Here is a 27,932-nt window from a genome sequence, read left to right as displayed (position 1 = left end):
CTTAAATGCATATTGAATGCTGGCTTTAACCTCACTCTAGAAGACAATTTGGTTTGAATCGAAAACTGGAAAACATGAGCAACAGAATATCACAGGAATGCTGTAAAATCTTGTAAAATCTTTTCATTTTTGAATAGAAAAGACAGATGTAATTACTACCAATCATGTCTAGCCAAGCACTGCACTTTGTGATTATACAGAATAACCATTGTGTTGTGCTCTAGAGTTTTTTACTCACTCAGTGTTAGCAGCTCTATCAGAATTCTGGATTAGAACCCGGGACCTTCTTGCTGTGAGGCGACAGTGCTACCGGACAGAGTGGATGGGTATTATGAAAATAATGTTAGGCTATTCGTGTATTTATATAAGGTTTCTGGAATAATCCATACAGGGCAAAAATGCTCAACAAATAAAGGCATCAGCAAAAAAACAAAAACAAACAAATAACAAACAAAACTCAAATCACAGAAGACAGTGTACCTAGATTAAATGCTGTATATATTAAAAATACATAATATTCCTGAAAATGCAGCATTATCCACAGAATTGAAACATGAATTTTTTTTTTAAACCTCACAAGAAAACTATAAAATGAAATTACACTGTACTGAGGCCAGATACTACTTATAATGACACCTGGGGTTAGTTGGGGTTAATACTACACAGTTTTAAGATGAACTGGATCTCGTAACCGACAGACAATCCCACACTAGAGAGTTCGGACAGCTCTCCTTTGTCAAAGGAACATCACTGTGAATACTGAAAGTTCTCTTCAGTTCATCTTTAACTTCGCTTCAGCAGGAACAGATATGAGTCCAGTCTGTATTTGGACAGTGACAAACTTTTTTGTTGTTTTGGGCCTGTACTCCAGCACATTGGACTTGAAAACAAAACAATGCATATGAGGTTAAAGTGCTGAATGTTATCTTTAATTGGGTGAACTGTGTAAGAACTGCAACCCTTTTTTTATACAGTGTCGTGTCTAGGAACCGACAGAATTCAAAGTCCAATCATTAATTTGTATAAAACAATTTCACGAGGGAAAAGACACCACAGCAGCAAGCTCTTCAGAAAAGTTAGACTTTATTTGCACAGGTGCACAAAGCCGGATCAATTCCGCCGAATTGAACCCCGATTGTCAGTTTTACATTCATTTTATACACAAATGTACCCCACAACTCCCCTTAACACATTTCTAAAAAATACCAGCCTTCTTGTCACCACAATGATTTTGATTTCCTGCTCTTGGGTCGACCTGACCTTCTTGCCACCACAATGATTTTCTGTTCTTAGGTGATAACGTTATTGTGGAATGTTACCCCAACTTTCCCTTTAACAAATATTAGTCTTTATTCTGTAATTTTCCATTAAGCATACAAGTTACAGAGTTATAGCCTCCTGTAATTTTCCATTTGTATTCAGGTTACATAGGGGTCACTGTAAAATATTAGTCTTCTAGCACTTTTATTTGGCAATAGCGTTTTGTTAGTTTTGGATTATTGTTCTCTGCTGTATTTTGGCAGTAGTGTATGATTAGTTTTTGGTTAGTGTTATCTGCTGAAGTTTTTGGCAGTAGTGTGATTAGTATTTGATTAGTGTTTTTTACTAGGTTCAGCCAATGTGGATGTAAATGCCTTCAAATTAAAGTTAATGTGGTTTCATATCAAACCAAATGCGCTGAAGTACAGAATCAAAACAACAAAAATTACCGCGCTGTCCAAATACTTATGGACTACGCCACACAGCCTGTTCCATATAGCAGTTTGATTAATCTTCCATTTAAAAATAAACAAAAACAAAAAAAAAACATAATCTACACGGCAATCATCCTCCCCCAGAATGGTCAGTTTCTACTGTGAACTCTCTGGTGTGTTTTAAGGCTACTTCTGTGAGCAAAACTCTTCCCACACTGGCTGCAAACAAACGGTTTTTCTCCCGTATGAATTCGCTGGTGCGTCCTGAGACTAGACTGCTGGGCAAAGCATATCCCGCAATGTGCGCAGCAGAACGGTTTTTCTCCCGTATGAATTCGCTGGTGCGTCATGAGACTAGACCGCTGGGTAAAGAACATTCCGCAAAGTACGCAAACAAACGGTTTTTCTCCCGTATGAATTCGCTGGTGCTTCGTGAGACTATACTGCCGGGAGAAAAACATCCCGCAATGTGCGCAAACAAACGGTTTTTCTCCCGTATGAATTCGCTGGTGCGTTATGAGACTAGACTGCTGGGCAAAGCGCATCCCGCAATGTGTGCAGCAGAACGGCTTCTCCCCAGTGTGAATTCGCTGATGAGTGTCAAGACCACACTGCAGACTGAATCGCTTTCCACAGTGAGTACAGCTGTACGGTTTCTCCCCTGTGTGGCTTCTCTGATGTAATTTAAGTTGACTGCAGAATTCAAAAGTCTTTCCACAGTGTGTACAACTGAACAGTTTTGCTCTCGTGCCAGACTTCTTTATAGTCTTGCCTTTCTTCCCAGCACTGAAAGCACTGGTACTCAGAGTAGAGCCGGTCTCATACTGAGAGCCCGAGTGTAGCTGGGATGGGCTCTCGCTGCCTCTCATGTATTTTACTGAGGGTCCTTGTTGCTGCTGCTGGTGCAGTAATGTCTGATTCTCTCTCTCCACTGTGTGCACAAGTCTCTCTCTGTACTGACCCTGCTGTGTGTGAATGGCCTCTGATCTGAGCTCCTCGCTGCAAACAGACGGCTTCTCACTCATCTTATCAAACTCCTCAACATATGAAGCCCCAAAAGAGGACAGTGTGTTTCCAGAGACTTCCAAGGTGGCAGGAGAAATTTGTAGCTGTGTGTGAATTGGAAGACTCTGTGAGCACTGTGCTATGGTGTTAGAACAAACTGGATAATCAGTCTCTATATTACTGTACCTTTGGGTAAAGGAAGTCCACAGCTGACTCTCTCTCTCATACATTACATACTCTGAGCCCAGATTGTTGAGTCTTCCTGCTCTGTGTTCACATCCTGTCTGATTGAGTGTCTGGGCTACATGCTCTTCCTCTTGCTCTGCCTTCACCACAAACTCCAGTCCACTGAGCTCCTCATCACCGTGTTCACACCTGTGCTGCTCACTCAGCTCCTCTGGGTCTCCTGCAGGTGTTGGCTCTGTGTCCAGTTTCTTCCCATCTTCTATTTGTTCCTCTGTTGCAGGTGTGGGCTGTGGGTCACTGTAGCACAAGTCCTCTTCCAGTCTCTCCTGCTTGATTAGAACTGGTTCAGTCCTGACCTCCATGTTTGCAGACTGTAACAGACAAGCCAGTAGTTGCATGATAATTCAATATTCAGCATTAATATTAAAAGTCACATGAAGCTGTGAATATTGAGTAATGCTTGTATTATGGTATTTGTACAAATGTTTATTCTACCACCACATCACTGGTGTAGCACACAGTCATCTATAAAATCAAATGGATAGAATAACCTAAAAAAAAGTAAACTTTTCATAATAGTAAAGTACTGGCCTGGTTCCCAGTGAAAAATGACTGTAAAGGTGTGCCGACCTGTTCCACACCTGCAGGTTCTCCGTCTCTCCTCAGACTGAAGCTCCACCCCTGCCCAAAGATTCTCTCTGTGCACAGCTCTTCCACTGCATGACAGAATGGTTGAATGCAAGTAATTGATTTATATGAGAAATAACAAAAAATGTACAATAATCACATGTATTATGTGTCTTTTATGGACCAAGTTTTTAGGGAATTAGTCAGGCAGACAGCCTTGGTGCTCCCCTCCCAACCCCACCCCAAAGCACCCACTCCCTTTGCATTCATTCAGGTTATGATTACTTTTAGGTTTTAGGTTTATGCTTCTCTTCGTAGAACTTGTCATGCATGTAGTTTGTATTTACAACTGCTACTCTAATTCTTGGTTACCATGGTTAACTTGCACTAGTGCTGTAGTGATGTTGCAGCTTTACTCGCTGGTCCGGGAATGTTGTTGGCCAGGTCTGGCACCATTGTTTACATTAATCGAGTTAATGCATTTCTGTTTCTGCAATATTGCTAGGGGTTCTGGATAAGAGAGCCCGCTAAATGACTGTACTGTGACATTTGTCCTTAATTTTAAATGCCAAATGTTTAGGAAGAGCTGCTTAAGATTAAACAGCATCGTTGTACACAATATATTTTCCCAAATTACACGAAGGAAATAAACCACATCACGTTTTCTGCGTGCCAATATTTCAAAAGCAAATACATTCACTAATACCATTTCATAACAATAAATCCTCATATTCACCGAGAACTTCAACTCCAACAGATCGAGTGTTGACAGGACTCGCACGCGCTGATTTTATTTCCTCTTTCTGTCCTCGCGCCGACCTCAGCTCATGCTGCAACAACTGTAGTTTCTTCTTCAGCGCTTCATTCTCATGTAAAGTCGTAGATACTTTCAAACATAAAACTGAGGAACTGTCGTTAAAAAGTTTAGTAATTTCTGCTATCGCTGTCTTTGTCATGGTTTCCATAATAGTGGTTATCTGTGTTTGAAAATGAAGATAATTCGTCATTTTACCGAATGGTTTTATACAACCTTATAAAGACCTTAATAAAACAGCATTTATAGTTTTTGTAGCTACTGAGATTTATCGATTATGAGCCGTGGCTGACTATGCTAGCTGAGGCTGGGATGCTTGCAAGCATAGTTGTCGGCAGGAACATTCATTTTCGCAGGTTGATGACGTAAACATTATACCGTAGATATTTAGTCCTGACCTTCTCCATTTTTGCAAACTGGAACAGATGAGCCAGCCGTTGCATGATACTTCAATATTCAGCTTTAATATTAAAAGTCACTTTTTAGAAGCTGTGAATATTGAGTAATGCTTGTATTATGGTATTTGTAGACCACCGTACAAATGTTTATTCTACCACCACATCGCTGGTGTAGCACACTGTCATCTATAAAATCTAATGGACACAACAACATCTAAAAATTAAAACTTTGTATGACACCCACGAGTGGCTTCATAGACACTAGTGGTAGAAATGATGATATTTAAAAATTATTTTTTAAATGGTTATTATTCCTATTGGTACATATGGTGAACTTTCTTATGTATTTATATTTAACTGCTTCATTCCTATTGGAATTGGAGTCCTCCAAGCACTCTGCTGGAGTTATTGAGAGTTTTGTAATGGCCTCAAGGGGAAGCTGTTGCAGGAGAGTGGGCAATGTTATGTGGGACTTCCCCTGTTTTCTCTTCATTCCTGATAAAGAGCTTTTAACAGCAGCAGAAGTTTTAAAGTCTCCTTCTTTCTTTCCATATAATACCAGGTTTGTAAAGTAGCACTCCCTATCAAACACCCATTGTATGTCCATTTTTAAAATGTTTGTTTAGTTTGTATGCGTTATATCAAATGTAAAAGTCACAATCATTACTATTTAAACATAGAGGGAAAGTTAGCTAGGCTAGCTTTCCTCCCGTCAAGTGAAGGCAGTAAACGTATCCATGGTAACGGCTAATGTGGCTAACGCTAACTTCATCATTAGTTATCGTTGAAACTATTTTTATTTTCTACATGTTATGCATGTATATTCAGTATTTTTATGGTAATTACATTTTATGCTCAACCTACTGTGGGTTTATATTTCTACTTTCACATAATTCTTGTTACTTAACTACAGCTAGCTTGGTTAGCTAACTATGAGGCAGTATCCAGAGCCATGGAAATACTAATGTTAACATGTATGCTAGCTCATTTTAGCGATCTCAGTTCTCTATTTAATTTTAAAACACTTTAAACGTGCCTCTGTCTTAGTGAGGTTGTAGGAAAATTTTGAGACTCCCCATGATTGAGATGACGTCACATGTTAAAGTTAGGGTATTCCCATCAATGTTGATCAAACTGTTTCCTCCAAACGCTCGATGCTTCATGATAAAAATACATCACATGTATAACTATACACTCATATAATCAATATGTAATCCAATAAACCTATATCAGTAGTTGCACCTAAGCTTATGGAAACACAAGAAACCACAGTATCCACTGTAGAAAAAAAGCAAACGCAGAAGGCTTTTAAAAAACCATACTTACTCAGCAGAAAACTAACACAACGTTATGACCAGGTAAAAATGCTAGAAGGCGAATATTTTTCCAAAACTAACACAACGCTATTGAAGTACTAGAAGACTAACATTTTTACAGTGACCCTTATGTAAACTGAATATATATAGAAAAGTACAGGAGGCTATAAATCCTGTAACTTGTATGCTTAAAGAAACATTACAGAATGAAGACTAATATTTGTTTAAGGGAAAGTTGGGGTAACATTCCACAATAACTTTATCACCTAAGAAAAGAAAATCATTGTGGTGCCAAGAATGTCAGGCCAACCCAAGAGCAGGAAATTAAAATCATTGTGGTGCCAAGAAGGACAGATGGCTGGTATTTTTTAGAAATGTGTTAAGGGGAGTTGTGGGGTACATTTGTGTATAAAATGAATGTAAAACTGACAATCGAGGTTCAATTCGGCGGAATTGACCCGGCTTTGTGCACCTGTGCAAATTAAGTCTAACTTTTCTGAAGAGCTTGCTGCTGTGGTATCTTTTCCCTCGTGAAATTGTTTTCTACAGATTGGTGATTGGACTTTGAATCCAAAATTGAATCAAATCCATCCGGAGGTGTAACATTTACATAATAGTAATAATTTGGACAGTATGATATCTGATGTGCTGGACTGGTTCCCAGTGAGAAATGACTGTAAAGGTGTGCCTACCTATTCCACACCTGCAGGTTCTCCATCTCTCCTCAGACTGAAGCTCCACCCCTGCCCAAGGATTCTCTCTGCACTGCTCTTCCACTGCATGACAGGATGATTGAATGGAAGTAATTGATTTATATGAGAAATAACAAAAATGTACAATAATCACATGTATTATGTGTCTTTTATGGACCAAGCTTTTAGGGAATTAGTCAGGCAGACAGCCTCAGTGCTCCCCTCCCAACCCCACCCCAAAGCACCCACTCCCTTTGCATTGATTTAGGTTACGATTACTGTTTTAGATTTATTCTTCTCTTCGTAAAACTTGTTATGGATGTAGTCTATTTACGACTGCTACTTTGATTCTTGGTTACCATGGTTAACTTGCACTAGTGCTGTAGTGATGTTGCAGCTTTACTCGCTGGTCCGGGAATGTTGTTGGTCAGGTCTGGCTCTATTGTTTATATTAATCGAGTTAATGCATTTCTGTTTCTGCAATATTGTTAGGGGTTTTTTGTAAGAGAGCCCACTAAATTAGTGTAACGTGACATTAGTCCTTAATTTTAAATGCCAAATGTTTAGGAAGAGCTGCTTAAGATAAAGCAGCCACGTTGTACATAATATATTTTCCCAAATTACACGAAGGAAAGAAATCACATCATGTTTTCTGTGTGCCAATATTTCAAAAGCAAATACATTCACAAATACCATTTCATAACAATAAATCCTCATATTCACCGAGAACTTGAACTCCAACAGATCGAGTGTTGACAGGACTTTCACGCGCTGATTTTATTTCCTCTTTCTGTCCTCGCGCCGTCCTCAGCTCATGCTGCAACAGCTGTAGTTTCTTCTTCAACGCTTCATTCTCATGTAAAGTCCTAGATACTTTCAAACATAAAACTGAGGAACTGTCGTCAAAAAGTTTGATGATTTCTGCTATCGCTGTCTTTGTCATGATTTCCATAATAGTGGTTATTTGTGTTTGAAAATTAAGATAATTCGTCATTTTACCGAATGATTTTATACCACCTTATAAAGACCTTAATAAAACAGCGTTTATAGTTTTCGTAGCTGCTGAGATTTATCTAATATATGCCGTGGCTGACTGTGCTAGCTGAGGCTGGGACGCTTGCAAGCATATTTGTCGGCACTGGAATTCTACCGCTCTTCGCTGGATTGCTGTAGACTGCAGCCACTAGAGGCGGGTCTCTCAGAAATACTGAACCTATCACTAAGCCTTCTGTGTTTTGTGTACTCGCTAGAGCCCGCCCTCCGAACTTTGATGGGTGAAAAGGACGGTTTTAATTTCAATCCTTATTTAATGTCGCACGTAGCGTCACTAAAATAAATAAAAGTGACGGTTTTAATTTCAAGCCTTATTTCATGCCGTACGTAGCGTCATTGAAATAAATAAAAGTGACTGTTTTAATTTCAAGCCTTATTTCATGTCGCACGTAGCGGCATTGAAATAAATAAATAAATAAATAAATACGTACATTTCGTGCCACATTTAATTATTTATGCTCACATTTCATTTATAGATGCATTTATTAAATTTTTTCCTAAATATTCCTCCATAAGGTTCAGCCAATGTGTATACAAATGCCTTCAAATTAAAGCTGACGTGGTTTCATAACAAACCAAATGTGCTGAAGTACAGAATCAAAACAACAAAAATGACCCCGCTGTCCAAATACTTATGGACTACGCCACACAGCCTGTTCCATATAGCAGTTTGATTAATCTGCCATTAAAATTTTTTTTAATTTTTTTTTTAAAACATCATCTACATGGCAATCATCCTCCCCCAGACTGGATTGGTCAGTTTCTACTGTGAACTCTCTGGTGTGTTTTAAGGCTACCTGACTGAGCAAAACTCTTCCCACACTGGCTGCAAACAAACGGTTTTTCTCCCGTATGAATTCGCTGGTGCGTCGTGAGACTAGACTGCTGGGCAAAGCACATCCCGCAATGTGCGCAGCAGAACGGTTTCTCACCAGTGTGAGTTCGCTTATGCGTGATAAGATTACATCTCAGGCTGAATCGCTTTCCACAGTGAGTACAGCTGTACGGTTTCTCCCCCGTGTGGCTTCTCTGATGTATTCCAAGTTGACTGCAGTGTTCAAAAGTCTTTTCACAGTGTGTACAACTGAACAGTTTCGCTCTCGTGCCAGACTTCTTTATAGTCTTGCCTTTCTTCCCAGCACTGAAAACACTGGTACTCAGAGTAGAGCCGGTCTCATACTGAGAGCCTGAGTGTAGCTGGGCTGGGCTCTCGCTGCCTCTCATGTGTTTTACTGAGGGTCCATGTTGCTGCTGCTGGGGCAGTAATGTCTGATTCTCTCTCTCCACTGTGTGCACAAGTCTCTCTCTGTACTGACCCTGCTGTGTGTGAATGGCCTCTGATCTGAGCTCCTCACTGCAAACAGACGGCTTCTCACTCATCTTATCAAACTCCTCAACATATGAAGCCCCAATAGAGGACAGTGTGTTTCCAGAGACTTCCATGGTGGCAGGAGCATGTTGTAGCTGCATGTGAATTGACAGATTCTGTGAGCACTGCTCTGTAGTGTTAGAACAAACGGGATCATCAGTCTCTATATCACTGTCCTCTTGTGTAAAGGAAGTCCACAGCTGACTGTCTCTCTCATACATTACATACTCAGAGCCCACAATGTTGAGTCTTCCTGCTCTGTGTTCACATCCTGTCTGACTGAGTCTCTGGGCTACATGCTCTTCCTCTTGCTCTGCCTTCACCACAAACTCCAGTCCACTGAGCTCCTCATCACCGTGTTCACACCTGTGCTGCTCACTCAGCTCCTCTGGGTCTCCTGCAGGTGTGGGCTCTGTGTCCAGTTTCTTCCCATCTTCTATCTGTTCGTCTGTTGCAGGTGTGGGCTGTGTTACCTGTTCCTCTGTTGCAGGTGTGGGCTGTGTTACCAGTTCCTCTGCTCCAGGTGTGGGCTGTGGGTCACTGTAGCACAAGTCCTCTTCCAGTCTCTCCTGCTTGATTAGAACTGGTTCAGTCCTGACCTCCATGTTTGCAGACTGTAACAGACAAGCCAGTAGTTGCATGATAATTCAATATTCAGCATTAATATTAAAAGTCACATGAAGCTGTGAATATTGAGTAATGCTTGTATTATGGTATTTGTACAAATGTTTATTCTACCATCACATCACTGGTGTAGCACACAGTCATCTATAAAATCAAATGGATAGAATAACCTAAAAAAAATAAAAGTAAACTTTTAATAATAGTAAAGTACTGGCCTGGTTCCCAGTGAAAAATGACTGTAAAGGTGTGCCTACCTGTTCCACACCTGCAGGTTCTCCATCTCTCCTCAGACTGAAGCTCCACCCCTGCCCAAAGATTCTCTCTGTGCACGGCTCTTCCACTGCATGACAGAATGGTTGAATGCAAGTAATTGATTTATATGAGAAATAACAAAAAATGTACAATAATCACATGTATTATACGTCTTTAATGGACCAAGTTTTTAGGGAATTAGTCAGGCAGACAGCCTCGGTGCTCCCCTCCCAACCCCACCCCAAAGCACCCACTCCCTTTGCATTCATTTAGGTTATGATTACTGTTTTAGGTTTATGCTTCTCTTCGTAGAACTTGTCATGCATGTATTTTGTATTAACAACTGCTACTCTAATTCTTGGTTACCATGGTTAACTTGCACTAGTGCTGTAGTGATGTTGCAGCTGTACTCGCTGGTCTGGGAATGTTTCTGGCCAGGTCTGGCTCTATTGTTTACATTAATCGAGTTAATGCATTTCTGTTTCTGCAATATTGTTAGGGGTTCTGGATAAGAGAGCCCGCTAAATGACTGTAATGTGACATTTGTCCTTAATTTTAAATGCCAAATGTTTAGGAAGAGCTGCTTAAGATTAAACAGCCCCGTTGTACACAATATATTTTCCCAAATTAAACGAAGGAAAGAAACCACATCATGTTTTCTGCGTGCCAATATTTCAAAAGCAAATACATTCACTAATACCATTTCATAACAATAAATCCTCATACTCACCGAGAACTTCAACTCCAACAGATCGAGTGTTGACAGGACTCGCACGCGCTGATTTTATTTCCTCTTTCTGTCCTCGCGCGGACCTCAGCTCATGCTGCAACAACTGTAGTTTCTTCTTCAGCGCTTCATTCTCATGTAAAGTCCTAGATACTTTCAAACATAAAACTGAGGAACTGTCGTTAAAAAGTTTAGTAATTTCTGCTATCGCTGTCTTTGTCATCATTTCCATAATAGTGGTTATCTGTGTTTGAAAATGAAGATAATTAGTCATTTTACCGAATGGTTTTATACCACCTTATAAAGCTCGAATAAAACAGCATTTATAATTTTTGTAGCTACTGAGATTTATCGATTATGAGCCGTGGCTGACTATGCTAGCTGAAGCTGGGATGCTTGCAAGCATAGTTGTCGGCAGGAACATTCATTTCCGCAGGTTGATGACGTAAACATTTACCGTAAACACTGAGGAAAATTGCCAACACAAATGATAAAGACCGTTGGACGATAAGGGCTGGCTCACGTTCAAAAGAGGACAGTGTGTTTCCAGAGACTTCTATGGTGGCAGGAGCATGTTGTACCTATGTGTGTATAGACAGATTCTGTAAGCACTGTTCTGTGGCGTTAGAATAAACTGGATCATCAGTCTCTATGTCACTGATCTCTTGAGTAACGGAAGTCCACAGCTGACTGTCTCTCTCATACATTACATACTCAGAGTCCAGATTGTTGAGTCTTCCTGCACTGTGTTCACATCCTGTCTGACTGAGTCTCTGGGCTACATGCTCTTCCTCTTGCTCTGCCTTCACCACAGACTCCAATTCACTGAGCTCCTCATCACCGTGTTCACACCTGTGCTGCTCACTCAGCTCCTCTGGGTCTCCTGCAGGTGTGGGCTCTGTGTCCGGTTTCTTCCCATCTTCTACAGGTGTGGGCTGTGTTACCTGTTCCTCTGTTGCAGGTGTGGGCTGTGTTACCTGTTCCTCTGCTCCAGGTGTGGGCTATGGGTCTCTGTAACACAAGCCGTACTCCAGGATCTCCTCCTTGATAAGAACTGGTTCAGGCCTGATCTCCTCCATGTCTGCAGACTGTAACAGGAACAAAGGAATTATTCTGAATTTACCCCAGCAGTTGGTAATAATGCATAGTAAATTTGCAGAGTATGATTTCTGATTGTCTGGCTCCCAGTGAGAAATGACTGTAAAGGTGTGTCTCCCTGTTCCACACCTGCAGGTTCTCCGTATCTCCTCAGACTGAAGCTCCACCCCTGCCCAAAGCCTCTCTCTCCGTACGGCTCTTCCACTGGAAGGACAGGATGGTTAAATGCACGTAATTGATTTATGTAAGAAATTTACAATAATCACATTCATTACATTTGTTTAATGGATGTTATAGTTCATCAGGTTATGGTTTTATGTTTCTCATCTTAGAATTTTTTATGGATGTAGTGTATATTTACGACTGGTACTTTGATTCTTGGTTGCCATGGTTAACTTGCTCAAGTGCTGTAGTGATGTTGCAGCTTTACTCGCTGGTCTTGTTGGCCAACTCTGGCATTATTGCTAATAGTAATGGAATGAATGCACTTATGTTTCTCCGGTATTGTTATGGGTTCTGGGTAAGAGAGCATGCTAAATAACTGTAATGTGACATTTGGCCTAAATTTTAAATGGCAAATTTTAAAGAAGCACGACTTAAGATGAAACAATATACGCAATATATTTTCCCAAATTACATGAAATAAGCCACATCATGCTTTTTCCATGTCAATATTTCAAAAGCAGATGCCATCACAAATATAAATTTTACATAACAATAAATCCTCGTATTCACCGAGAACTTGAACTCCAACAGATCGAGTGTTGACAGGACTCTCACGAGCTCCTGCTATTCCCTCGTTCAGTTCTCGCGCCGTTCTCAGCTCATGCTGAAACAACTGTAGTTTCTTTTTCAGCGCTTGATTCTCATGTAAACTCCTAGATATTTTCCAACACAAAACTGACGAACTGTTGTCAAAAAGTTTGGTCATTTCTGCTATCGCTGACTTTGTCATGATCTCCATTATGGAAGTTATCTGTGTTTGAAAATGAGCATAATTCGTCATTTTATCAAACGATTTAGCTCCACCGCTTCAGTGCCTTAATAAAACAGCAATTCTGCTTGTGTAGCTACTTAGATGAAAAATGTAACTCAACCAGGGTCCGTGGCTGGCTTTGCTAGGCGAGACGTTAGAAGCTTAGCTTTAGGTGAAGCTAAAATAGTCTGTCACAAAGACAATATTTTCGCAGGTTGATGACGTAATAATTTACCGTAAGTACTTAGTAAGAAATCCCCCCAAAAAAATTGATAACCAATGGCTTACTGCTGCGTGCGTACGATTTGTGTTCATGCATTAAATTCATTTCAAGTGAACCAAAAATGCCAATAATAGTGACCGATGCATATTAAAAAAATATGGATATTAATATTTGACCTACTGTAAAGTTTTCCAAGAAAATCTTTTAAAATTCTCAGTGATCGTGTGGGTCATGACAATTTCCAGGAAAAATCAGCAGAACCATTCAGCTGTTGCTCCACATTGGCCAGTCCGAACTTCGCATCATCCTCGTGATAAAGTGCACCATTGGTCTTTGTGTAGGACAAGCAGACTTGTAACTAGTAGTGAGCTACAACACCTCCAAGGTTCCCGCAAAATCTGTGGTTGCTGGATCGTATATGTAAACCACTTGGAACATTTTATTTCACAATCCAACGCGAGTCAAAACTACAGCATATTAACAAGGTTGCAAGTACGACAGGGTTACGGTGAATTCTACCGTTGCTGCCTCGTTTCTTCAGGGTGAGCGTGTGCAGATGATCGGCTAAAATAAAAAAAAGAGGCCAAAACTACACTTTACACTTTAACTGAAACGTTTTTATTTTATTAAAGCCATCTGAAGCGCAGCACTCAAGCTTCATGCATTATCACGTGACTTCATGAACATTGTGAGCACAATTTTTTTTTTTTAACTCAAACTTCAGCACAAAGCACAAAGAGCCAATATCAAGATTATTAATGCACACCATTTCATTCGACAGTGAAATCAGATGAGTTTGAAGGTGCTTTAAATAAAATTAATTCTCACACTAGTTATAGCAGTATGGTTGCGGTCCTTACATTAAATTACAGGCATTTAGCAGACACTCTTATCCAGAGCGACTTGGGCGACTTTACACAACATAGCATTTACATTGCATCCATTTATACAGCAGGATATATACTGAAGCAATACAGGTTAAGTACCTTGCTCAAGGTGATGACTTCTGTGGTGTGCCCTAAGGTCACGACCTCGAGCAAATCTCTTTCCACACAGCGTGCAACCAATTGGTTTAAATCCGCTGTGAATCCTCTCATGTTGCGCAAGATTGCTTTTGCGATTAAAACACCTCCCACACTGTGTACAGCTGAACGGTTTCTCCCCTGTGTGAATTCGGTGATGTGAGGTGAGACTACTAGAGCAATCAAAACTCTTTCCGCAATATATGCAAACGAACGGTTTCTTTCTAAAGCGAGCTCGTCCATCAGTCTTGCCCTTCTTCCCAGCACTGAAAACACTGGTACTCAGAGTAGAGCCGGTCTCATATTGAGAGCCTGAGTGTGGCTGGGCTGGGCTCTCGCTGCCTCTCATATGTTTTACTGAGGGTCCATGTTGCTGCTGCTGTGGCAGTAATGTCTGATTCTCTCTCTCCACTGTGTGCACAAGTCTCTCTCTGTACTGACCCTGCTGTGTGTGAATGGCCTCTGATCTGAGCTCCTCCCTGCAAACAGACGGCTTCTCACTCATCTTATCGAACTCCTCAACATATGAAGGCCCAAAAGAGGACAGTGTGTTTCCAGAGACTTCCAAGGTGGCAGGAGCAAGTTGTAGCTGTGTGTGAATTGGAAGACTCTGTGAGCACTGTGCTGTGGTGTTAGAACAAACTGGATAATCAGTCTCTATGTTACTGTACCTTTGGGTAAAGGAAGTCCACAGCTGACTTTCTCTCTCATACATTACATACTCTGAGCCCAGATTGTTGAGTCTTCCTGCACTGTGTTCACATCCTGTCTGATTGAGTCTCTGGGCTACCTGCTCGGGCTTCATGACAAACTCCAGTCCACTGAGCTCCTCATCACCGTGTTCACACCTGTGCTGCTCACTCAGCTCCTCTGGGTCTCCTGCAGGTGTGGGCTCTGTGTCCGGTTTCTTCCCATCTTCTACAGGTGTGGACTGCGTTACCTGTTCCTCTGTTGCAGGTGTGGGCTGTGTTACCTGTTCCTCTCCTCCAGGTGTGGGCTGTGGGTCTCTGTAACACAAGCCTTCGTCCAGTCGCTCCTCCTTGATAAGAACAGGTTCAGGCTTCATCTTTTCGTTGTTTGCAGACTGTAACAGAGCAGCCAAGGAATTATTCCCAATTTACCCCGAGCAGTTGGCAATAACTGAATGCCAATTAAATAAAATAACATTTAGCAGTATAGTATTGATAGCATTTAGCTGTGCAGACTGAGAAGTCAGAGCAGGACAGAATGAACCGAACATGACAATGCACAACATGTTCAGCTTTAATATTAAAAGTCACATGAAGCTGTGAATATTGAGTAATTGCATGTACTACGGTATTTGTAGACCACCATACAAAAGGTTGATTCTACCACCACATTGCTGGTGTAGCACACTGTCATCTATGAAATACAATGTACAGAATAACCTAAAAAAGAAAAACGAGTAAAAATTTGCAGGCAGAGATTTCTGTAAAGGTGTGCCTACCTGTTCCACACCTGGAGGTTCTCCATCTCTCCTCAGACAGAAGCTCCACTCCTGCACGGAGCCTCTCTCTCTGTATGGCTTTTCCACTGCATGACAGGATGGTTGAATGCGCGTAAATTATTTACGTGAGAAATTTACAATAATTACATTTGTTTAATGTATCAAATCAGTCGGGAATTATTCAATCTCAGTGCTCCCCTCCCATCCCCACCCCAAAGCACCCCCTCCCTTTGAATTCATTTAAGTTATGGTTTCATGCTTCTCCTCTTAGAACTTATGGCTGTAGTCCGTATTTACAACTGGTACTCCGATTCTTGGTTACCATGGTTAACTTGCACTAGTGCTGTATGTTGCAGCTTTACTCGCTGGTCTGGGAATGTTGTAGGACATGTCTGGCACTACTGTTTATATTAATCGGGTGAACGTACCTCTGTTTCTGCTATATTGTGAGGGGTTCTGGATAAGAGAGCTCGCTAAATGACTAATGTGACATCTGGCCTAAATTTTAAATCACAAATGTTCATGAAGCGCGACTTTAGATGAAACGGTACACGCAACATATTTTCCCAAATTACATGACATAAGCCACATCGTGATTTCTCCATGTCAATATTTCAAAAGCTCATACCATCACAAAATATCATTACTTAACAATATATCCTCATACTCACCGAGAACTTGAACTCCAACAGATCGAGTGTTGACAGGACTCTCACGCGCTCCTGCTATTCCCTCGTTCAGTTCTCGCGCCGTCCTCAGCTCCTGCTGCAACAACTGTAGTTTCTTTTTCAGCGCTTGATTCTCATGTAAACTCCTAGATATTTTCCAACACAAAACTGACGAACTGTCGTCAAAAAGTTTGGTAATTTCTGCTATCGCTGACTTTGTCATGATTTCCATTATGGAAGTTATCTGTGTTTGAAAATGAGCATAATTCGTCATTTTACCAACCGATTTTACTTCACCACTTCAATTCCTTAATAAAACAGCAATTATGTTCGTGTAGTTACGTAGACGAAGAATGTAACTATCATTCAGGGCCCGTGGCGAAACACTACACGCTTATCTTTAGGTGTCTACGTTAAGATAAAATTGTTTGTAGTGAAGACTATATTTATTTTCGCAGGTTGATGACGTAATTTACCGTAAATACTCAGTAAAAATTGCTAATAAATTTGATTCCCATGGCTTACAGCTGCGTCCGTGTCACTTGTAATGCATTTCATCGATTTCAGATGAACCAAACATATCAACAATAACGGCTGATGCATACGAATAAATATAGACATTAATATGTGGTCTACCAAAAAGTTTTCCAAGAACATTTTTTTCAAATTCCAAGTGATCTTTGAAACCATGACAAAATTTCCAGGAAAAATCTGAAGCATTCAGCTGTTGCTCCACATAGACCATTACGTACTTTGGATCATCCTGGTGATAAGGGGCATCAGTGGTCTTTGGGTAGGACAAGCACAGACTTGTAAAGCGTAGTGAGCTACAATACCTCCAAGGTTCCCCCAAAATCTGTGGTTGCTGGATCATATGCAACCCACTTGGAACATTTTATGGCACAATCCAACGCGAGTCAAAACTACAGTATAGCAACAGGGTAGCAAATATGAGAAGGTTACGGTCAAATCGGCCTTTGGTGCCTTCTGTCTTCTGGATGAGGGTGTACAGATGTTTGGCTAAAATAAAGAAGAAGCCAAAACTACACTTTTAATTAAAAACTTTTTATTTCATTGAAGTCATCTGATGGATACACTGATGCTTGATATATAATCATGTGTCTTCATGAATATTGTGAGCACAATTTTTTTTCTAACTCAAACTTCAGCACAAAGAGCTAATATCAAAATTATTAAGGCATACCATTTCAATCAATGCAGTTTATTTCAACAGTGAAATCAGATGAGTTTGAAGGTCCTTTACATAACAAGCACAGAACTGCCCAGACCCATGGCACAACTCACTTCCGCAGACACATTTTAGCTGCCACCAGCTGTGCATGCGTCCCACAAAACGTCCCTCAAAGGTAATCCGTGAGTGAGTGAGTGAGTGACCACAATTTGCCATGCATAGCCCACGGCGGCAGTTCCTGCACGTCATGGGAAAAATAATTCTTACACCAGTTATAGCAGTATGGTTTTCCTTCTCTTATCCAGAGATACTTTTACAAAGCACCCATTTAAACAGCTGGATATATACAATGAGGCACAAGGCCTGACACGGACACTATATATACTGCTGACACTGGCACTGTCCTACCGGGGAATCTAACCTGAGACCTTTAGGTTACAAGACCAACTCCGTACCCATTACACTACACTCCGCGTGTGAATCCTCTGGTGAGAAATAAGACTACGCTTGCGAACAAAACTCTTCCCACACTGGGTACAGCCATGTGGTCTCTCTCCCTGATGACTTCTGTGGTGTGCTCTAAGGTTAGCATCCCAAGCAAATCTCTTCCCGCACTGGGTGCACTGATACGGTTTCTCTCCCGTATGACTCCTCTGGTGTGCTCGAAAGTTAGCTCCGCGAACAAATCTCTTCCCACACTGCGCACAACCAAATGGCTTATTCCCGTGAACCCTCTCATGTTGTACAAGATTACGTTTGTGACTGAAACGCTTCCCACACTGTGTACAGCTGAATGGTTTCTCCCCCATGTGAATGTGGTGATGTGCCATGAGATGACTACCGTGATCAAAACTCATCCCACAATATACGCAAATGAACGGGTTCTTTGCACAGTTAGCTTGTCCATGAGTCTCATCCTTCTTCCCAGCACTGAAAGCACTGGTACTCAGAGTAGAGCGGGTCTCATATTGAGAGCCTGAGAGTGGCTGGGCTGGGCTCTCGCTGCCTCTCATGTGTTTTACTGAGGGTCCATGGTGCTGCTGCTGGGGCAGTAATGTCTGATTCTCTCTCTCCACTGTGTGCACAAGTCTCTCTCTGTACTGACCCTGCTGTGTGTGAATGGCCTCTGATCTGAGCTCCTCGCTGCAAACAGATGGCTTCTCACTCATCTTATCAAACTCCTCAACATATGAAGGCCCAAAAGAGGACAGTGTGTTTCCAGAGACTTCCATGGTGGCAGGAGCATGTTGTAGCTGTGTGTGTATTGACAGATCCTGTAAGCACTGTTCTGTAGCATTAAAACAAACTGGATCATCAGTCTCTATGTCACTGTCCTCTTGTGTAAAGGAAGTCCACAGCTGACTGTCTCTCTCATACATTACACACTCAGAGCCCAGATTGTTGAGTCTTCCTGCACTGTGTTGACATCCTGTCTGATTGAGTCTCTGGGCTACATGCTCTTCCTCTTGCTCTGCCTTCACCACAAACTCCAGTCCACTGAGCTCCTCATCACCGTGTTCACACCTGTGCTGCTCACTCGGCTCCTCTGGGTCTCCTGCAGGCGTGGTCTCTGTGTCCAGTTTCTTCCCATCTTCTACAGGTGTGGGCTGTGTTACCTGTTCCTCTGCTCCAGGTGTGGGCAGTGGGTCTCTGTAACACAAGCCCTCTTCCAGTCTCTCCTCCTTGATAAGAACTGGTTCAGGCTTGACCTTTTCCACGTCTGCAGACTAACAGAGGAGCCAAGGAATTATTCTGAATTTACCCCAGCAGTTGTTAATAACTGAATGCCAGTTAAACAAAATGACATTTAGCAGTACAGTATTGATAGTATTTAGGTGCGAAGACTGAGAAACCAGAGCAAGACATGAAACCAAACATGATAATGCACCACATGCCAAGCTTATTAACATTCACATTAAGCTGTGAATATTTGTATGAATTATTAATGGATTATGGTGTTTGTAGACCACCACACAAACGCTTATTCCACCACCACATCGCTCATGTTACACACTGTCATCTATAAAATCAGATGGACAGAACAACCTCTGAAAATTAAAAACTTAATGTAAATAGTAACAATTACCACAGTAATGATTTCTGATGTGCTGGCCTGGTTCCTACTGAAAAATGACTGTAAAGGTGTGCTTACCTGCTCCACACCTGCAGGTTCTCCATCTCTCCTCAGACTGAAGCTCCACTCCTGCTCAAAGTTTCTCTCTCTGCACGGCTCTTGCACTTTACTCTCTGTAAAGAATTTGTTTATATGAGATGTACAAAAAAATTATGTATTATATGTCTGATTGTCTGCTCTTCCACTGCATGACGGGACGATTGATTGTACATAATTAATTAATTCAGACAGCTTCAGTGCCCCCCTCCCAATCCCACCCCCAAATTAGCACTTCCTTTTTGGTTATGCAATATCGTTATGGTTTTATGTTTCTTTTCCAAGAGCTTGTTATGGATGTAGTCTGTGCGTATCTACAGCTGGTACTTTAAGTCTTGGTTACCATGGTTAACTGGCTTTAATATTGTTCTGATGTCGCATCTTTACTCGCTGGTCCAGGAATGTTGTCGTGTCGGGTCTGGCACTGTTGTTCTGTTTCTTCTATATTCTAAGGTGTCTTGGGTACGAGAGCCCGGTAAATGACTGCATTGTGATATGTGGCCTTTATTTTGAATTCTAAATTTTAAGGAAGCGCGACTTCAGAAGAAACAGCCCCGTTGTACGCAGTATATTTTCGCAAATTAGGCTACATGAAATAAACTTTCTCCCTGTCAGTATTTCAAAAGCAAATACCATCACCAATATCATTAAATAACAATAAATCCTCATAGTCATATTCACCGAAAACCTGAACTCCAACAGATCGAGTGTTGACAGGACTCTTACGCGCTCCTGCTATTCTTTCTTTCTGTTCTCGCGCCGTCCTCAGCTCCTGTTGCAACAACTGCAGTTCCTTTTTCAGCGCTTCATTCTCATTTAAACTCCTAGATATTTTCAAACATAAAACTGAGGAACTGTCGTCAAAAAGTTTGATGATTTCTGCTATCGCTGACTTTGTCATGATTTCCATAATGGTGGTTATGTGTGTTTGAAAATCAGCATAATTCGTCATTTTACCAAGCGATTTTTCTCCACCTTTTAAATGCCTTAATACAGCACGATTTTTATTAAGCTACTTAGATAAAGAATGGGCCCATCAATCAGCAGCCGTAGCTCGCCTTGCTAACTGAGACGCTTGCAGCTCAGATGTAGGTGAGGATCATTCATTTCCGCAAGCTGATGACGCAAAAAATTTACCGTAAATACTGACCAAAAGTGGCAAAAAATGAATTGATCGAACCCCAAACGGCGTGGGTAAATTTGTGTAAATTAATTTGATTTATTTCAATAGAATCAACGTGGCCAATAACAAAGACTGATGGATATGAATACATATGGATATTGATAAATGCATGGTCTAATGAGAAATTCTCCAGGAATATATAAATACATACTAAAAAAACATTTCCCAGTGACTTTGGCATAACTTCCAGGAAAAATCGGCAGAACCATTCAGCTGTTTCTCCGCCAAGCTGTATCTTTTATCATCTTGAATGGTAAAATGCAGCATTGCTTTGTTGTATAGTGCCGCCAAAAGTACACTACGTGGCCAAAAGTATGCAGACACTCCTTTGTGTAATGGAGATCAATATACTATAAGGAACACTGTTTTTGAAACAGAAAACATGGCCACCTTTTGGGATGCAAGAGCGATATCAATGGGATAAGTTACCATAAGGGTAAAGCCACATATCCTCCAACAAGTTTGCCTGGCATTGCTCTCCCCTGCCACAATCAGCTGCTTGTAGGCGTGTTTTCTATTTCTAACTTATCTGAGCAGTGTACTGTGGGAAGTGGAGTCCCACAGGGATCGGTGCTGGGACCACTATTCTTTTATATAAATGACCTTGACAGGGACATTGAAAGTACATTAATTAAATTCAGAGAAGATACACAACTCGGAGGTTCAGCTAACAGTTTGTAAGATTTAAACAAAATCCTCAAGTGGTGGAAACCTGGCAAATGAAATTAAAAATAGCTAAATGAAAAGTGCAGTCACCTCACAGCCAGAAGGCTCTGGGTTTGAATCCCAGCCTGGGCCTTGTGGTGTGAAGTTTGTAGGTTCTCCCCATGTCTGCGTGGGGAAAAAAACTGTGGTTTTCTCCTACAGTCCAAAAAGATAGGGCCAATCCATCGCAGGGCGCACACACCATTCACTCATGCCTGTGAGGATGTACACCCTGGGTGTACAGATGCTCAGCTCAAATTCTTTTTTAAAAAGCCAAAACTTCACTTTTATTTAAAACATTTTAATGTCATGAAACCCACACGAATGGAAGCACTGATGCAAGTTGTATTGTCACGTGTCAAATCTTTGTCGAATTTTGTGAGCAAAATGTCTTTCCTCAACTCAAACTTTAACACAAAGACCTAATACACAGATTGTTAATCAATACCACTTCAATCAAAGCGGTTTATTTCACCAGTGAAATCTGATGAGTTAGAAGGGTCTTTAAATTTTAAAAAAGTAGTCTGGGTAGAGGTAAAAGCACTCGCCTACCACCGAGTTCAATCCCTGGCAGCGGTACTTCCGGCTTGGTCAGACGTTCCTACGAACACAGTTGGCAGTGTTTGCGGGTGGGAAGCCCGTGAGGGTGAGAGTCCTGATCGTTGCATTAGCGACTCCTACTGGTTGGCCTGGGGGAGAAAGCATGAACCTCCGCACGCATCACACTCTCCCAGTGAAACTCCTTGCTGGTAGGTGAAAAGAAGCGGCTGGCAACTCCACATGTATCGGAGGCTGGCATGTGGTAGTCTACACCCTCCCCAGACCAACAGAAAGACAGCGCATTGATAAGGACTGTGATACAGATGGGGAATTGGTATAACGACTAAATTGGGGAGAAAATAGGATTAAATGGCATTAAAAAAAAAGTAGTCTGGCACTAGATACAGCTGTATGGTTTCACTCTTGTGTGAATCCTCTGGTGCACGAGAAGATTGCACTGGCGAGTGAATCTCTTCCCACACTGGGTGCAGTGATATGGTCTCTCTCCTGTATGACTCCTCTGGTGTGCTCTAAGGTTTGCTCCGCGAGCAAATCTCTTCCCACACTGAGCACAACCAAATGGTTTATTCCCACTATGAACCCTCTCATGTTGTACAAGATTACCTTTGAGACTGAAACACTTCCCGCACTGTGCACAACTGTATGGTCTCTCCCCCGTGTGAATTCGGTGATGTGAGATGAGATGACTACAGCAATTAAAACTCTTCCCACAATACATGCAAATGAACGGTTTCTTTGCACAGTTATCTTGTCCATGAGTCTCATCCTTATTCCCAGCACTGAAAACACTGGTACTCAGAGTAGAGCCGGTCTCACACTGAGAGCCTGAGTGTGGCTGGGCTGGGCTCTCGCTGCCTCTCATGTGTTTTACTGAGGGTCCATGTTGCTGCTGCTGGGGCAGTAATGTCTGATTCTCTCTCTCCACTGTGTGCACAAGTCTCTCTCTGTACTGACCCTGCTGTGTGTGAATGGCCTCTGATCTGAGCTCCTCACTGCAAACAGACGGCTTCTCACTCATCTTATCAAACTCCTCAACATATGAAGGCCCAAAAGAGGACAGTGTGTTTCCAGAGACTTCTATGGTGGCAGGAGTATGTTGTAGCTGTGTGTGAATAGACAGATTCTGTGAGAACTTTTCTGTAGCCTTAGAACAAACTGGATCATCAGTCTCTATGTCACTGTCCTCTTGTGTAAAGGAACTCCACAGCTGACTGTCTCTCTCATACATTACACACTCAGAGCCCAGATTGTTGAGCCTTCCTGCACTGTGTTCACATCCTGTCTGATTGAGTCTCTGGGCTACATGCTCTTCCTCTTGCTCAGCCTTCACCACAAACTCCAGTCCACTGAGCTCCTCATCACCGTGTTCACACCTGTGCTGCTCACTCAGCTCCTCTGGGTCTCCTGCAGGTGTGGGCTCTGGGTCCAGTTTCTTCCCATCTTCTACAGGTGTGGGCTGTGTTACCTGTTCCTCTGTTGCAGGTGTGGGCTGTGTTACCTGTTCCTCTCCTCCAGGTGTGTGCTGTGGGTCACTGAAACACAAGACCTCTTCCAGTCTCTCCTGCTTGATAAGAACTGGTTCAGGCCTGACCTTCTCCATGTCTCCAGACTGTAACAGAGAAGCCACGAGATTGCTATGAATTTGCGTGTGTGTGTATGCACACAGTTTTTTAAAGTACAGGTTGATCGGGGAGTTTTAGGATCGGTTTTGGAGGGTTTCGTTATTTTGGAAAGGCTGGGTTTAAGTGTAATTATCACTGTGTGTGGTGACTGCGTGCACAGCCTTGCAGTTCTTATCACCAAGTGAATTTATTCCTTGCCTCACAATTATAGTGTAGTTGCCTAGAAGTGTGCAGTGCGCCTAAGAGTAGCCAGTTCCCAGTCCTTTTGAAATGTTGACATTTCAACCTCTTCTTTCTCCCGTGATCTCCGCTCATGAATTTTGTCACAATTAAAGTGCATTTTTCTTATCTTGTTGTGAGCTGGTTGCGTGCGCTGACGACTGGGACTGAATCGGACCTTACCGGTAAAAGGTGGCAGCAAACGCTACTGTCAATCCAGTGTCCATTTTGCCCTCTAGTGGCCAACTTAGGTTTATTACAGTACGAAATCTGCTTCCTAGTGCTTAGAAAGGCCTGTAAAGTTGTGCCTACCTGCTCCACACTTGCAGGTTCTCCATCTTTCCTCAGACAGAAGCTCCAATCCTGCACAAAGCCTCTCTCTCTGTACGGCTCTTCCACTGCATTAAATGATTGTTGAAAGCAAATTATTGATTTATATGAGAAATAGCATAAATTTGCAATAATCACATGTAATTATATTTCTTTAACGGACCAAATTAGTGGGAATTATTTAGACAGCCTCAGTGCTCCACTCCAAGCCCCACCCCGGAGCACCTCCTCCCTTTGAATTAATTTAGGTTATGATTATTGTTTGGATTAATGCTTCTATTAGAACTTGCTATGGACGTAGTCTGTATGTATTTACAACTGGTACTCTGATTCTTGGTTGCCATGGTTAACTTGCACTAGTGCTGTACAGTGCTGTTGCAGCTTTACATGCTGGTCTGGGAATGTTTGTAGGACATGTCTGGAACTATTGCTTATATTAATCGGGTAAATGCACTCCTGTTTCTGCAATATTGTTAGGTGTTCTGGATAAGAGAGTCCGCTAAATGACTGTAATTGGCCTTAATTTACATTCTAAATTTTAAGGAACAGCGACTTCACATGAAACAGCCCCGTTATAGACAACATATTCTTCCAAAATACACAAAGAAACCAAATCATGTTTTCTTCATGTCAATATTTCAAACGCAAATACGTTCACATCATAACATAACAATAAATCCTCATATTCACCGAGAAATTGAACACCAACAGATCGAGTGTTGACAGGACTCTCACGCGCCCCTGCTATTCCCTCTTTCTGTCCTCGCGCCGTCCTCAGCTCCTGCTGCAACGTCTGTAGTTTCTTCTTCAACTCTTCATTCTCATGTAAACATCTCGATATTTTCAAACATAAAACTGAGGAACTGTCGTCAAAAATTTTGGTAATCTCAGCTATCGCTGACTTTGACATGATTTCCATTATGGTGGTTATCTGTGTTTGAAAATGAACATAATTCATCATTATGCCCAACGATTTTACCTCACGTTTTAAATGCCTTAATAAAACAGCATTTATTTTTTTCGTAGCTTCCTTAACTATAAACTCGGAGTCGCGGCTAACATGCTAGCTGGCACTCTCGCAGGTTAGTTCTGAGGACCATTTATTTCCGCAGGTTGATGACGTTTCAATTTACCGTAAATACTGAGCAAAAATCGAAAGAAAATTTCTTGATAAATCCATCACTGCGGCGTGTGTACCACGTGTTAATGGATTTAATTAATTTAAGTAGAATTCACGCTGCCGATAACAATGACTGATGGATATGAAATAAGTATGGACATTAATAAATATGTGGCCTCTTTCAAGAATTAAAATTTTTTTTTTTAAATTCTGTGATCTTGTAAACCATGGCATAATTTCCAGGTAAAATCAACAGAACCATTCAGCTGTTGCTCCACTTTGGCCAGTACATTTTTAGGCTCACCCCGGTGATAAAAATGCATCATTGGTCTTTGTGTAAGACAAGCACAGGCATGTAGTAACTGGTAGTAAGCTGCAATACCTCCAATGTTCCCCCGAATATCTTACATTACATTACATTTATTTGGCAGATACTTTTATCCAAAGCGACGTACAAAAAGTGCATTTCATGGTCATGGACAACTACAAAACACAGGTTCAATAAGATACAATACTTATTTTGTACAGCTATTTCTAGCCAGGAACACAGGTTAGTTCACACAGTGAACACTATTCTGACCTGACCTCTGCAAAGCCAACTAGGCAGAAGAACAAGCCACAGTATTAGGACAAATACAAATTACCAAAAAGTGCTGGGATGGGGGAACATGTAATGAGTGTCATGAAAGGGGGCCCTCCGGGTGGATTTCGAATGAAATATACAGAGTGTTGGTAGTTAGTCCAGGTATAGTCTGAAGAGATGAGTCTTCAGACCATGGTGGAAGATGGATAGTGAGGGAGAGGTTGTCGTTGCCAGATCATATGTAGCACAATTGGAATGTTTCATTTTGCAACCCACTGTGTGTCAAAACTACAGTATAGTAACAGAGCAACAAGTATGACAGGGAAGGGGGCCTGTGCTACTTATAGCACTGAACCCTGGCCCAAAGAGTCAATTTTACATGAGTTTTATGTTCTTATTTGAAAGTCTGAATTTTGAATGAGATTCAAAAGTGAGTGGTGATTGTTGATGTTTTCAATGGATGCAATATTGTGATGTGAAGCCAAAAAACTAATTTTCACCTAGTGTGGATAATAAAGTCTAAAGTCTGGGGGGGGGGATTCAGCCTCGGGTGCCTTCTTTCTTCTGCATGGGGTGTCCAGATGTTCAGCTCAAATAAAAAATTAGACAAAGCTCTTAATGAAAAACACTGTCCTTTTATTAAAATGACATTAAGGGAAACACTGATGCTGGATGTTGTCATGCGTTTTCATGAATATTTCTGAGCAAACCGCCTTCATAACTCAAACATATTGCTAATATACAGACTATTTACACATACCGTTTCCATCAACGCGCTTTATTTCAACAGTGAAATATGATGGGTTATTTTAAATATGAAAAAGTATTCTCACACTAGTTACGGATGTATGGCTTCACTCCCGTGTGAATCCTCTCGTGCACAACAAGATTAGGACGGTGAGTGAAACTCTTCCCAGTGATGCGGTCTCTCTCCCGTATGACTTCTGTGGTGTGCCCTAAGGGTAGCGGCCCGTGTAAATCTCTTCCCGCACTGCGTGCAGCCAAATGGCTTGTATCCGCTGTGAACCCTCTCGTGCTTTACAAGATTGCCTTTGAGGCTGAAGCACTTCCCGCACTGTGCACAGCTGTACGGTTTCTCCCCCGTGTGAATGCGGTGATGTGAGATGAGACGACTGCAGCGATCAAAACTCTTTGCGCAATATATGCAAATGAACGGTTTCTTTCCAAAGTCACCTTGTCCGTCAGCCTTCCCCTTCTTCCCAGCGTCCCCATCATGTAGGTCACTGTCCTCTTGTGTAAAGTAAGTCCACAGCTGACTGTCTCTCCCATACATTACATACCCAGAGCCCAGATTGTTGAGTCTTCCTGCACTGTGTTCACATCCTGTCTGACTGAGTCTCTGGGCTGCCTGCTCTTCCTCTTGCTCTGCCTTCACCACAAACTCCAGTCCACTGAGCTCCTCGTCACCGTGTTCACACCTGTGCTGCTCACTCAGCTCCTCTGGGTCTCCTGTGGGCTCTGTGTCCGGTTTCTTCTCATCTTCTACAGGTGTGGGCTGTGTTACCTGTTCCTCAGTTGTACGTATGGACTGTGTTACCTGTTCCACTGTAGCAGGTGTTGGGTCTACTACCTGCTCCTCTGTTCTAGGTGTAGGTTCTTTGTAACAGAAGCCCTCTTCCAGTCTCTCCTGCTTGATAAGAACAGATTCAGGCCTGACGTGCTCCATGTTTGCAGACTGTAACAGAGGAGCCAAGAAATTATTCTGAATGTATCCCAGCAGTGGATGAAAACTGAATGTTTGTAAAACAAAATAACATTTAGCAGCATTCATATTACCTAGGTGTGCAGACTGAAAAACCAGAGCAGGACAGAATTAAACTGAACCTAATAATTAATTATATGCTGAGCATTAATATTAACAGCATGCATTCGTACACCACAAATGCTTATTCTTCCACCAAATTGCTGGTGTAGCACGTGCATTATCATCTGTAAAATACAATAAAATGTACAGAACAACCACTGAAAATTAAAACATTGCATAATAGCAATAATTTGCTCAGTATGACTTCTG

General features: G+C 41.7%; 1 protein-coding gene across 27 annotated transcripts in view; it reads right to left on the bottom strand.

Moving 5' to 3' along the window:
• LOC135260633 (zinc finger protein 660-like) overlaps positions 1-27,932 on the bottom strand; it is a 44,156-nt gene that overhangs the window by 7,935 nt on the left and 8,289 nt on the right. For 2 of the 27 annotated variants that reach the window (XR_010331692.1, XR_010331695.1), the window contains one exon: positions 17,262-19,131. The exons of 1 other annotated variant lie outside the window; for it this stretch is intronic. Coding sequence is in view for 10 of the 26 variants with exons in the window: in XM_064346025.1 (XP_064202095.1) it covers positions 1,844-3,256; positions 3,516-3,601; positions 6,733-6,816; positions 7,456-7,726 (1,854 nt within the window). In the remaining 16 variants the exon portion in view is untranslated. 24 more of the 27 variants (XR_010331690.1, XR_010331688.1, XM_064346029.1 and 21 more) reach the window with 23 other exon arrangements.

The sequence above is a fragment of the Anguilla rostrata genome, chromosome 8 (genome assembly GCF_018555375.3).
Source record: "Anguilla rostrata isolate EN2019 chromosome 8, ASM1855537v3, whole genome shotgun sequence".
Taxonomy (NCBI): Eukaryota; Metazoa; Chordata; class Actinopteri; order Anguilliformes; family Anguillidae; genus Anguilla; species Anguilla rostrata.
Note: the sequence above shows the minus strand (reverse complement) of the source record. Positions and strands in the feature narration are given on the sequence as shown.